The sequence below is a fragment of the Diceros bicornis genome, chromosome 31 (genome assembly GCF_020826845.1).
Source record: "Diceros bicornis minor isolate mBicDic1 chromosome 31, mDicBic1.mat.cur, whole genome shotgun sequence".
NCBI lineage: Eukaryota > Metazoa > Chordata > Mammalia > Perissodactyla > Rhinocerotidae > Diceros > Diceros bicornis.
Genome location: NC_080770.1, coordinates 43,249,743 through 43,261,680, shown reverse-complemented (window position 1 = coordinate 43,261,680; position 11,938 = coordinate 43,249,743). Strand labels below are relative to the sequence as shown.

At 55.1% G+C, this 11,938-nt stretch overlaps 1 protein-coding gene across 1 annotated transcript; it reads left to right on the top strand.

Annotated features, from left to right (window-relative positions):
• The first annotated feature begins 3,953 nt into the window (after positions 1–3,953).
• Positions 3,954–4,681, top strand: LOC131395265 (ral guanine nucleotide dissociation stimulator-like). Its single transcript, XM_058527211.1, has 2 exons — positions 3,954–4,081; positions 4,225–4,681. Exons 1-2 carry the CDS (start codon positions 3,970–3,972, stop codon positions 4,677–4,679), a joined length of 567 nt encoding a protein of 188 aa, XP_058383194.1. The 5' UTR covers positions 3,954–3,969; the 3' UTR covers positions 4,680–4,681.
• Positions 4,682–11,938: the final 7,257 nt, after the last annotated feature.

The window sequence follows — 11,938 nt, the reverse complement described above, 5'->3', positions numbered from 1 at the left end:
GACCTCCACAAAGGCCCTCTCCTCTGTGTGTCATGATCTAAGACAGTGTTTTCAGGGGTTTCCATGCAGCAGCTGAAAGGAGCTTGAGCTGGTTCACGGGCCACTGCAGGGTCCAGGCTGGGACCGAGGTCTGTCTGCCTATTACCAGATGCATGGCTGGGTGAGACTCCCTCTGTGTCCCTTGGCATATGGTGCTGGATCCCACTTCTCCCACAAAGGCACTTTTGTCTATGGATGGATGCCAAAGCATTGTTAGTGCAGGAGTAGAAAAACAGGAGGTGTCTTCTTCCACCATGATGCTGATATCACTCTCCTTTGAATTACAGAGATTCAAATTTGACTCAGTTTTTCAGGAGCCTGCTATTTGCCTACAATTCTCTACAACCTCAGATTCTCCCAGACCCACTCTATGAAGGACATAGAAAGAATGTTCTCAGATCTACTTACAAGGGCCAGGCAAATAAAAGCCAACAAATTGGTTCTGGTCATTCTGCTGGGAACAGAAGGCAGTGGACGTCTCATACATTCTGGTTTGGAAGCAAGACTTCTTGTTCTTTGCGGATGAATAAACAACAAGAAAAGAGAGCTTGTGGTAGGTAAATACATGCTTGATTCATCTGAAAAGTTCATTTCCTCCCCTTCAACTTGAAGGTTAGTGTAGGGAGAGAGCACGGGTAGTTTCCACTGTTCACCTTCTCCCTTAATATTCAGAACAGATAATCAGTTTTATTTTGGGTGGCAATTCAACAAACTAAAAGATAAAATTCCTAACCTTCTTGCAGATAAGAGTGACCAGACCAAATTCAGGCCAATGATGTGTGACAAGAAGTATGGAGTGGGGGTTTGTGGAGGCTGCACAGATGGAACTGACATAGATGGGAGGTTCAGCATTAGACATATGTGACACCAATCCACAGGTGTTGTAGGTATTATCTCATATACACCTGACGATGTTCCTAGAAAGCTGTTTTTAGCACCATCCCCATTGTGCAGGTTGGGAGACTGGGGAGATCTTGAGAGGTACAGTGGCTTTTCCAGGACACAGAACTGGTAGGATAAAAGAGGTGTGACTTCAGCTCTGTCTCCTCAAAGCTGGCCACTGGTTCCACTCCCAAGGAGCTGTGGGGAGGGTGGTGATGGATATTTGTGTACAGTGACAGAGATGACATGGGCAAGGGGGGAGAGTAGCCAACAGCCTAGCGGGGGCTTTGGGTGGGTCTGATTGAAGGAAGGGGCCAAGTAATAGAACCTTGAAGAAGTGACCTCACTTCCTTGGTGACAGCCCCCAACAGAACTTAGAACTCTGGTTACCAGGCACCCACACTGTAACCACAGCCTCCTGTCCAGTTCATTTGAGTGGAGACACTCGACACAGCAGGATGTTCTCGTGTTGTCCCGTGACTTTCCGAGGCTGTGGCCCCCGGAAAGCCAAGAATGAGAGCATGTTAAGCTGCTTTAGACATTGGCTCAGCCCTCACCTCGAATGCCTGTGGCCTTTTGGCAGGAGGAACCATCAGGTAACAGCGTAGCCCAGGGCAGGCCACTCTAGGTCAGGCCACAACTGTGATCCCAAATGGACAGCCCCACACCCCTTGACCCTCATTGTGTGTGTGTGTGTGTGTGTGTGTGTGTGTGTGTGTGTGTGTATGTGGGAGGTGGAGTTAGAGAAGGTAGTATGAGGAGGAACCACCCTGAGCAGGAGCAGGTAGCTAAATGGTGGAGATCTGGTTGTGTGTCATGTTCATACTGAAGATCTTGGCTGCACGAGAGGATGGTGAGTGCTGGGGTCCAAGCTCTTCTACCCACATGTGAATCCCAGGCCGTCGAGGTGTCATCACATTCCTTCCCTGATGGAGACTATGCAGATGCCACTCTGTGCCTGAACTGTGGTGGGGTTTCCCTCTGTGGCAAAGTCCAGGCAGGCCCCTGATGCCTCCTGGCCTGACTTCTGGGCACTGTCACTGCAGAGCTGCACCCAAGTGATGGTTGAGGAGCTGGTAAAAGGTTTCCAGTTCGCCATCTCCCTGGAGCGGACACAGGTGCACCAGTCCATCAATGAAGAGGGCTGGTCTGAGGTGAGTGTGGGTGCAGAGGGGTCTTCATACTCAGGACTCTGAGATGACCAAGGCACTACTAGAATGCAGACTCAAATCTGAGTCTCCCCTGGAATCCCCCAGGGTTTTCTCATTAGAGTGCTCCACAATCCCACTCCCAAAGGAATCTGGACCTCCACTCCTTCCCACCAGCTACACAGGAGGGTAGAAAGTCACCTCAATCCTCCCGCTGGTTCACCATGATGTCATTGAGTGTATGTCCCTCCTCCTCTCCCTCAGTGTGATCATGAGTCCACCGTGAATTTTAATGAGGCCTGCAGGATGCGGGCCCTCCAGACAGGTATGATGGAGAAGCTGACAGAGTCCATCGCACCAGCTTTCCTGAGGAGGAACATCTCTGGCTTCACCACCTTCATGGTCAACTACTCGACCTTAGATACATCACACCAGGTCCTGGACCAGCTGTTTACTAGGTGAGTGGCCACTCCCTCCTCAGCACAGTGGTGACTCTGCCCCCTGCCAGCTGTGTGTCTTGCGAGTGTCACCAAATCTCTCTGAGCCTCAGTTTGCTCCTCTGAAAAGTAGGGTGGGAGAGGATATATTTCATGGGGATCCTGTAGGAACTCATGGGATCAGCCACGGCGGGTGCTTACCTGGTGCCTGGCTCTGCAGAGAGGGCTGTGGACGTGCGGTGGTTGTTCATGGTGTTTATTTCTCTCTTCCCCGTGAATAGTAGTCTGCCTCATCCATCTCTGAGATGCGGCCTTTCTGAGTTTGGAAAAGCACATGGAAACCACCCTGTCAAGGAGTTGGAGATTCCATCCAGCTGGTCCTGGTCCTTTTCCTTGGGGTAGCCAATCAAGGATCTCTGGGGCAGCAGAGAGGCCCTAGGCCCACTCAGGTGTCTGGGATGGTTCTGGGTGGACTACATTCATTGAACCATGTAGATTAAGCACCTACTGCATGCAGGACATTTGGAGACAGTAAACTCAGTGAATGAAGGAGACACAATGCGTGGCCTCAATTTCCGTCTGAGAGTCAGACATTGACAATCGACATCATTCGCAGGTCTTGTCATCTACTGTCCATCCCAAGGGATGCCCTCATAGCCTCCTTTACATCTGGAGGCATCTCCCCTTATTCCAGCCAGGAGGGCAGAGCGCAGGACCACCTAAAAAAGTGAGTGGTCTTTGGGTCCAGAAGGACGGCCTCCTGTCTCTAAAGAACAAGCTGTGGGGGGAGAGATGGAGGCTGTGGCTGAGGGGAGCCTGTCAGAAGCCGCATCTCACGCATCTTTTGATTCCCATGGGAAGGCAGAGGCCCGGTGGCTTCCACTCCAGGAGGACAGGAGTCAAAGAGCTATGGATGGGTGCCAGGACCCCTGGGAACCAGAGGGGTGGCTGGGCTGAGTTCTCCCCTAGAAAACCATTCCCACCACAGACCCATTTGAATCTGCCTCCCCTTCTCCACATCTACCTCTTCTGACCACCGCCTCCAGGCCCAGAACAGGAGGTGTGTGAGCAACCTCGTCACAAATCTGTCTCAGTGCTCAATCCAGTTGCACAAGTGCATGGAGGGCTGGGGTGGGCTGTGTCCCAGACCTTCAGGAGAAGAGTGTCAGTGGGAAGAGAGTCACAACAGACTCTGTGTCAACCTGCTTGATATGCAGGCCTGCCACTGCCAGGACAGCCTCACAGGGGTCAGGGCTGCCATGTGGCTCTCACCTGGATGGACAGGGGCAGGCATAGGGCCCAGCCCCAAGCCAGGGTGCCTTGGGTGAGAAGTGTGGAGGGAAAGGCCAGGCCTCTGACTCTCTTGCCCAATTGCCTCCCTCAGTGCCATCTCTTCTTTGGTGGGAACCTGCCTGGACCCAGGGCAGGATTTCTGGGAGCTCCTGCACTATCCCTGCTTCAGCATGAAGCTGGCCTCTCTGCATCTCAGCTTGCCTGGCTCGGGGCTTCAGGGCCACGCCTACCTTCTCCAGGTCCAGCTGGAGCATCCATGGCCCATTGAGGCAGAGCTGGAAGGTGAGGCGACTGCAGTCTGGGATGACAATTTGCAGAGTGTTCAGAGGCTTGGTTCACTTCAAGGCAGTGCGGTCTTTCCTGGCTTTGACAGGCACAGGCGAAGTTAGCTACTTGAATGACACTGTTTCTTTCTCCTGCTGCAGTACCATCTCCAGAGCTCCCTCCAGCTCCAGCGCCAGAGCAAGGGCCAGCTCCACGGCTAGATCCAGCTCCAGCTCTAGTTCCACCACCTGTGCTAGAGCTGGAGCCAGTGTCACCTCCATCAGTCCCTCTAGGGCCAGAGCCACCACCAACCTCAGCTCCAGCCCCAGTGCCAGCTCCTGAGCTGGAGCCAGCTGGACCATTGGCTCCAGGGAGAATCCTCCCTCCACCTGGAGAGATAACAGCAGAGCCAGATCCAGCCCCAGAGCCCGCCTGCCCCTGGGACGTGACCAACAAGAACCTGCTGAGGGAGGAGAAGCCTGACTTCTTGGAGTTCCCTCCCCGGCTGGTGGCAGAGCAGTTGACACTGATGGATGTGGTGAGCAGCGGGGCTCTCAGGGCAGGTGGGGCAGGCCTTCCCTGTGCCATCAGCTGCCCCAGACCTGCCATTTCCTGATCCAGAATCCCATGATCTTGGTCCAACCTCTTGCTTCCCCACTTACCCTCATGTGACCTGAGCAGCCTTCTTTACTCCCAAGCCTTTGCTGTCCTCATGTGGACAGTAGGGATGGACTTTGAGAGCAGCTGCCATGCAGAGTGGCTGTGCAGGTGGATGAGGTGGAGCAGAGAGGAAGTTGGGCAGAGTCTGCGCTTTGGTGGGGGAGGGGAGCACACTGAAGTGCTGTCTAGTCCTTGGGTAGTTTACTCATTTGCCCAGGAGGCCTCAACAGCCTCAACACTAATTAGGCACTTAATGTGTACATGACTACAAGGCAGACAAACAAAGCCCGTGGTTGTTCCTGCCTTGGGGGAATGTGCATCTGAAAGAGGAGTCAGACCCCAGGATGGTCAGAATGGGTGGAAGATGCCCCTAGAGATGGTGAAGCAGGAGCCGAGTTCTGGTGCTTAGAGGAAGTGAGACTGGGTGGCGAGCAAATGCCACTTCCCTGCGCCACAGTATCGGTTCCTGGGTCATCCTGTGCTGGGTGCCCTCAGGGGACACAGGCAAGACCCAGGGACTCCCACAAGCCTCAGGCCGCATTCTCAGCTTCCTGAGCTCCAGGTCTCACCACTGACCCGGCCTGGGACTGGGGGCTGCGGAAGCTGAGCTGGGCTGTGGCAGGGCTGGGTGACACTCCCTGTCCTCCCCAGGAGCTCTTCAAGACAGTGAGGCCCCACGACTTCCTGGACTCCATCTGGTCCCAGTGTGACAACAGGGGCAATGAGCACCTGGCACCGACCATCCATGCCACCATGACCCACTTTAACAGAGTGGTTGAATGTATCGTCACCACCTGCATTGGGGACCCGAGCATGACGGCCCAGGACAGGGCCAGGGTGGTGGAGCTCTGGATCCAGGTGGCCAAGGTAAGATGTGAGAGGCCCTGGGAGCCCCTCTCTGGAGTCGGGGGAACTGCCCCTTCTCCTTTATCAGCTCTCATGTTTGAAGTCCATGGTCTGAGCCTTTGCACAATCCTTAGGCCCCTCCTGCCAGGCCTCGATGACCTGACTCCTGGTCCCAGTGGTGGGAAGCTCACCCCTTCCTGGGGTCCTTTCTTGGCTTGAGCTGAAATCCTCCTCCCTGGAAGTATTCCTCATCAGGTTCCAGCTGTGCCTTTCCCGGGTTCCCTGAGCCGCTATCTCATCCAGGACAGGAGACGTCAATGAGGCGACAGAAGCCAGAGGAAGCAGGGCTCAGCTCCCCCTCATAGCTCATTCTCTTCCCTTCCCCAGGAATGCCACGGCCTGAGGAACCTTTCCTCTCTCCATGCGATCTTGTGGGCTCTGGAGGGCCCCTCCATTCAACGTTTAAAAGAGACGTGGAGACAGGTGTCCAGGTGGGTAGGCCTCTCTCCATGCGAGCACCACCTGGGTGGACCAGACACCCCCCACAGGGCTGGCATTGCCCTTCAGTCAGTTGGGACCTCCTGGCAGACAGCAAACCCTGGGGATAGGGTCTGACCTGGTTGGCAGGCTTCAAGTCTTTCTGAAAACTTAGGCCAGTGGTTCTGCCTCAGGAATCAGTTTCCCTAAGTGACAGATCATGGCTTGAACCAAATTGAAGATTTTCAAGCGTTTGCAGCAACAGAACTCTCTATCCACATGAAATTAAGACTGTTTAAAACACATCTGCTGAGAAAATAAGAGAATGGAGGCCCCAGGTGACAATAGGAGAGCCCCCTCCCCAGTCCCAGACACCTCAGGGCTCAGAGGACACGGTGAAAATGCTCATCCAGGCTGTCTGGATTTTCTGGGTTTTCAAACAAAAGGGATTTACCCTCAAACCACTCCACAGTGTTTCTTTCCTTTTTTCCCTCCTCAGGAAGAACTGTCAAATAGTTAAAAAGATCTTCCAAACATGCCACCGGGAGAGCAGGAAGCTTCTCAAGGAGGTGAGTGGAGTCTGGAGATCTGGAAGGATGGGAGGTGAGGTGGGGAGGGACCAGGCAGGATGTGCTTTGGTAAGTTTTTCACTTAAGGTTCCTCGAGAAATAATGGTCTGTCTTGTCCAGCTGGACAGGAAGCGAGGGTGTGAGCTGCAGGGACAGGTAGGGACTGTCTGGGGCAGGAGGCCTTGGTCACGGGATACAGTGGTGTCGCCTGGACTGTTCCAAGAGGTGAGGAGGTGGCAGAATGAGCAGGTGTCTGGCTTGCATGCAGACCCATCAGCTGGCCATCACCATCCTTCAGGCTGGTGGGTGGATGGAGTGGGTGGGGGTTCCTTTCTTCCTAAAGCAGCCCAGTCTGTCCTCAGGAAGCCAGGCCCCTGCTGCTCCTTCTGTCTTCACTGCAGCTCGCAGGGGAGGGCACTCAGGCCTTGTCGACACAGGGGCTGCACAGCCTTGGGCCAAATGGTGGATCTGGGACAGAACTGTGTGCTCTCTGGGACTGTGCACTCTAGTCCGATAGTGGTCACTGCTGACAAACCAGTGAGTCTCCCCCGGTGCCTTGTCGACAAGGATACGCCCCAGATGGCAATGAGAATTATCAGGGAACCTACAGATTCTTAATGGACCTTCCTGACAGATTCTTAATGGCCTCCATCGAGGCCCTGGCAGGAGGGGCCTAAGGACTGTACAAAGGCTCAGACCACAGACTTCAAACATGAGAGCTGAGAAAGGAGAAGGGACATTAGAAGTTTCCAAGTGAAAAAGGATGCAAATGTCACTATTACCCAGTGCCGTGGTCAACTCCTACACTGTCACTCAGATGTGGCACACAGGGGTCCCCTTCCTGAGTGAGTGAAGGAGGAGTTCTGTGCAGGGACAATCCTGAGGGGATCCTAGGGAGCTAAGGACTTTGGCATGGCCTCAGGGCCAGCCTGGTGTCAGAGAATCCCAGGGGGCTGGAAAACACAGAAGCCACTTGCATGGGACCCCGAGACACCTTGTGCCTCTCCATCCATGGCTCAGGTTGACTGAGGGCCTCAACACACCCCGAGAGTCCAGAGGACAGGACCTTGGTCCGAGGTGTGTCTGGAGGAAGAGTGAAGGCCGGGGGCCAGGGCCTCTGGTTGGGAGGGGGAGCGGTCTCTTCTGTGGGCCCCTGAGCAAGTCACTGCCCCTCTGTGGGCCTCGGTCTCCTCATCTGGGAAATGGAGGGAGATGATCTGTGGTGCAGGCCTCACAGGGGTGATGAGGTACAAGGGGGAGAGGAACGTGCAGGAGCTTTGTGCTCCTCCTCCTCGATGGGGGAGGGGACAGCACTGGTGACAGTCAGATGATACTGAGTCCTCAGGGGACCCTGGGAGGCATGGGGAGTCCTCCTCACACTTTCCTGATGAGGAGAGAGGCTTAGGGGCCTGGGCAGGCCCGAGGCACAACGAAGGGAGTGTTGGAGCTGGGAGTGATCTAGAATCAGGGCACCCTGGAATGGGAGCAGCCATAGACACCAGATGTCCAGGGTCCAAGATCAGGGGCCTGGGAGACATGGGGAAGGGAACATGGCCTCCCTGAGCCTGTCCTTGACCCTGCAGGAGGTGATATCTGTGAGGTCCACCCTGCAGATGGACCCCCAGGGAGCCCAGGAGAGACAGCAGCAGCAGGTGAGGTGGCCTGAGGGGGAGGGTTTAGGTGTCAGAGGAGAGGTCACTCACCTCACGGCTGGAGGCCTCCCTAAGAGAGGGGTCCCTCCTCCTCCAGCCCAGCTCCAGGAGCCCAAGAGCCTGAAAGGCCTGCCCTGGAAGTGACCAGGAGGAGGCCTGGAAGGGCTGGGCCCAGGATGGGTTAGGGAGGGGAGGGGCAGGGACCATATACCCTGGGATTTGCCAAAAGCCGCCCCTGGGAGGTGACTGGGGAAGTTGGGTGGCCCTGGAGGGGGCAACTGGGGGGAGGCCGCTGAGGGTCCTAGGCTATTCTCTGTGGGAGTCTGTGGTGGGCAGGAGGCTGGGGTGAAGGGATTTGGGGGAGGGTCCATGGGGGCACCTGAGAGGAGGGACTCATCTCACCACTCCCACCCTGATTTCACAGGGTGTCGTCCCCTTCCTGGTCATGTTCCTCTATCACCTGAAGCTGCTCGACATTGGGATGGAGGATGATCTGGAAGTGAGTGAGCCTGGAGGTGGGGCCAGGGAGCAGGATCCTGAGGTTTGGGAGGCGAGAGCCCTGCACTGGGACCTGAGCTCTCAGTACCTGGCAAACCTCCTCTCATGAGAGCCCCATGGCCACCCCTGGGAGTTGGGCAGTAAGGCCCATCTTAGCAATGTGTCAATAGACGCTCCGCATAAGCCCCCCACCAGTCTACCTGGGCTGGGGAAGCTCATAGCTGCCTGCCTGCAGAGCTGCAGGAGGCTGTGTCTGAGATGGATTCAGCCTCCCCCTCAGGCCCTGCCCCTGGGGGAGTGCCATCAGCCCCTGCAAGTGAGGAAGCACTTCTGTGTTCCAGCTGTCCCTTCCTCCCTGAGGCCTCAGTCTCCCCGTCTGTCATCAGAGAGGGTGTGCTACATAAGGTCTCTGGCCTCAGCTCCCCTGTCCCTCCTGCTCTGGAGCCCAGAGCCTGGCCCAGTGTCAAGTTCTCTTTGTGGAAGGTCCGCCCTCTGCTGGGCCCTGACATTCCTGCAGCCTGAGAAGGGGTGGGATGGGGGTTGGTTCTGGGCTAAGGGGGCTGTTTCTGATGGACATTGGCTGTCTCCCTTCAAGGGAAATCGGGTCAACTTTCAGAAATGGTGTGACGTGAGCAGCTACGGGGAGGGTGGGGATGTGGAAATCAGAGACCTCCCCTGGCAAGACTTTCTCTGGCCTCATCCCTTGGGTCTAACATTTATTGGGAGAGTCAGATCCACAAAGCTGGGGATCCCATCACGTTGGCGGGTGCGGGAGGGGCTGGCATCAAGGACACCTTCCTGGATGAGGAAGTAATTCAAGCCAAGCCAACTGTGAGGACAGGCAAGTCCTGAATGGAGTGGGAAGGAAGGAGGGTTCCCGAGTGAGCACAGACCCCAGACCAGATCCTCACTCCGCACAAGTCCCTGGCAGCGTTCCCCACCCAAGCCCTGTCTGCATCCTGTCCTTCCTCCCAGAAATTCAAACTCATCCGGAGGATCCAGCTGCTCCAGCAGGCTGCAAATGCATATGTCCTGGAGCCCGACGAGCGATTTGGGGCCTGGTTCCAGGCCATGGAGCCCATCAGTGTCCATGAGAGGTGAGGGGGACAGGAGTTGGGTGAGGGCAGGACAGACTGTCTCTGATGGCCAGCTCCAGAGCCTGTGGCCTGGCTCGCTGATCAGCCTCAGAACTCGTAGCGTGGTGACCCATGGGGCACCAGGACTCAGCTGCTGGCAGGCTCTGGGAGGGGCACCTGAGGTGTGGCTCCTGGTAGCTCACAGGTCCACTCTGTCCTGTAGCTACTGGGTCTCCTGCCAGCTGGAGCCCGCACACCAGAAGGCGAGCAAAATGCGGCTCTTCATGAGAAAGAGGAACCGGACATCCTCCAGTTCAGGGCCGAGTGAGTGTTGGGACCAGGAGCGACTGACTCCAGGGGCTCAGTACAGCTTCGGGCTAAGCATGGGACTGGATCCCAGCTCCACTGCTGAGCAGGCCTGGGACAGGCTGCTCCCCTCTCCTCTCTGGGACTCGGTTGCATCCTCTGAAATGGGTGATGCTAAATGATGCCTCCTGCATCAGGGACAAACGGGGTGCTGTTGATGGACTGAGCACTCGGTACAGGGTTTGAATCAGAGTGCAGTGGGGCAGGGAGTTGTGCCATGAATCTCAGGAAGGTTCCTCAAAATAGTCTGTTTCTTCTCTTCAGCCACCATGCCCTTGGTGATGAGCCGTCACACTCTGGAGACCACAAGTGCAGCTCCTCCTGACCAGCAGGGACACTGGAACCCTCGGAGTGCACCGGGCCAGCTCTTGCCACCCTGAGTGAACGAGGACATCCTAAGACTTTCCCTGGTTTCCCCTAAAGCCCCAGAGGGAGGGCACCACCCCCTCCAACTCCCTGATATCTCCATGCCAGCCACTGTTAACCCATTGGGGAGGAGTGATATTATTTCTTTAATAGTAAATGGTAGATTTGACTCTTACGTTATATCCTGTTTCTGTCACAGCCTGGGTGTTGTGGTGTGGTTCTTTCACTTCTTATGCTCATGTAAATGAGACACAGAATCTCACTTTCCTCCTTGAATTAACTTGTGTATGGTCACAGCTTATTGTATGTGGGAGAAGGGAGGAGGGCCAGCCTCCTCCCTGGCTACTGAATGAAACCCTCAAGTCCCCCTTCCTCAGAGGACAGGTGCATTTCAGTGTGGTTCACCTGAGCCAGGAGCAGAGACAGCCCCTCACATCTCCCTGGATGCAGAGGTTGGAGGGAGTTTCCCAGGCAGAGCAATAACCACTGAAATGTGGGTGTTTTTCAAATAGCACTTACCAGGACCACGTCCTTCCCCAGGACAGCGGCTGTCTTTCTACAGCTTTCCAGGAAGAAGGAATGTTTTTTGCTTCTCTTGTTGAGGTTTCTTTGATCAGATATTGGAACTTGCCGTTTTCTAATCAGTGTCTGGATTCGCATCAACACTAAATGAGGAAAAAATGTAAAAAGATAAAAGTTTGCATGTGGAACGGACAAGGACAGAGGAAGACCATGTGCAGATGGACTAAGGGCCAACAGGACATCCCCATCAGGCCGCCTCTAGGGCTCCCTGTTCACCCTTTGCCTAGACTGGAATCCTCCTGGGATCCTGGCCCATGCCATGGAAGTCCTTTTCCTGCTTGTTTCATGTCTAGAGGGAAAGACTCATGATGCAGCTTTTAAACCTACAACAGGACTTTGTTCTATAAATGTCACTGCTCCCTGTGAATTAGGAGTTCCAGCATCCCTGCACTTCACTGTAGGATTCTTTTAGGGTAGATATTCCCTAGAAGGCCCCCAGCCTCTCTGTCAGGTACATCGTGGCCATTCCTCCCCAGTTGGGCCTGATGGATCAGGGGTGAGCTCTGGTTTGCCAGGACAATAGACCTTAATCTTGTCCACGGAATGACCCACACCAGCCCTTGCTGCCCTGGGTGACATCTGGGCCCATGAGGTTCTCAGGTCCATGGTCTCAGACAATCACTAGTTTACACACTCAGTCGTGTTGTTACTGACTTGTCCCAAAGGGGCAGCTTGGCCTGAGCGCATAGAGCACGTAGCCCCTGGGATGGCTGTGTTCTTTTCCCCAGTCTGTGCTGTGGTTATATGGATTTGTGTTATAGGGATGTGAAACTTTCCTGTTGG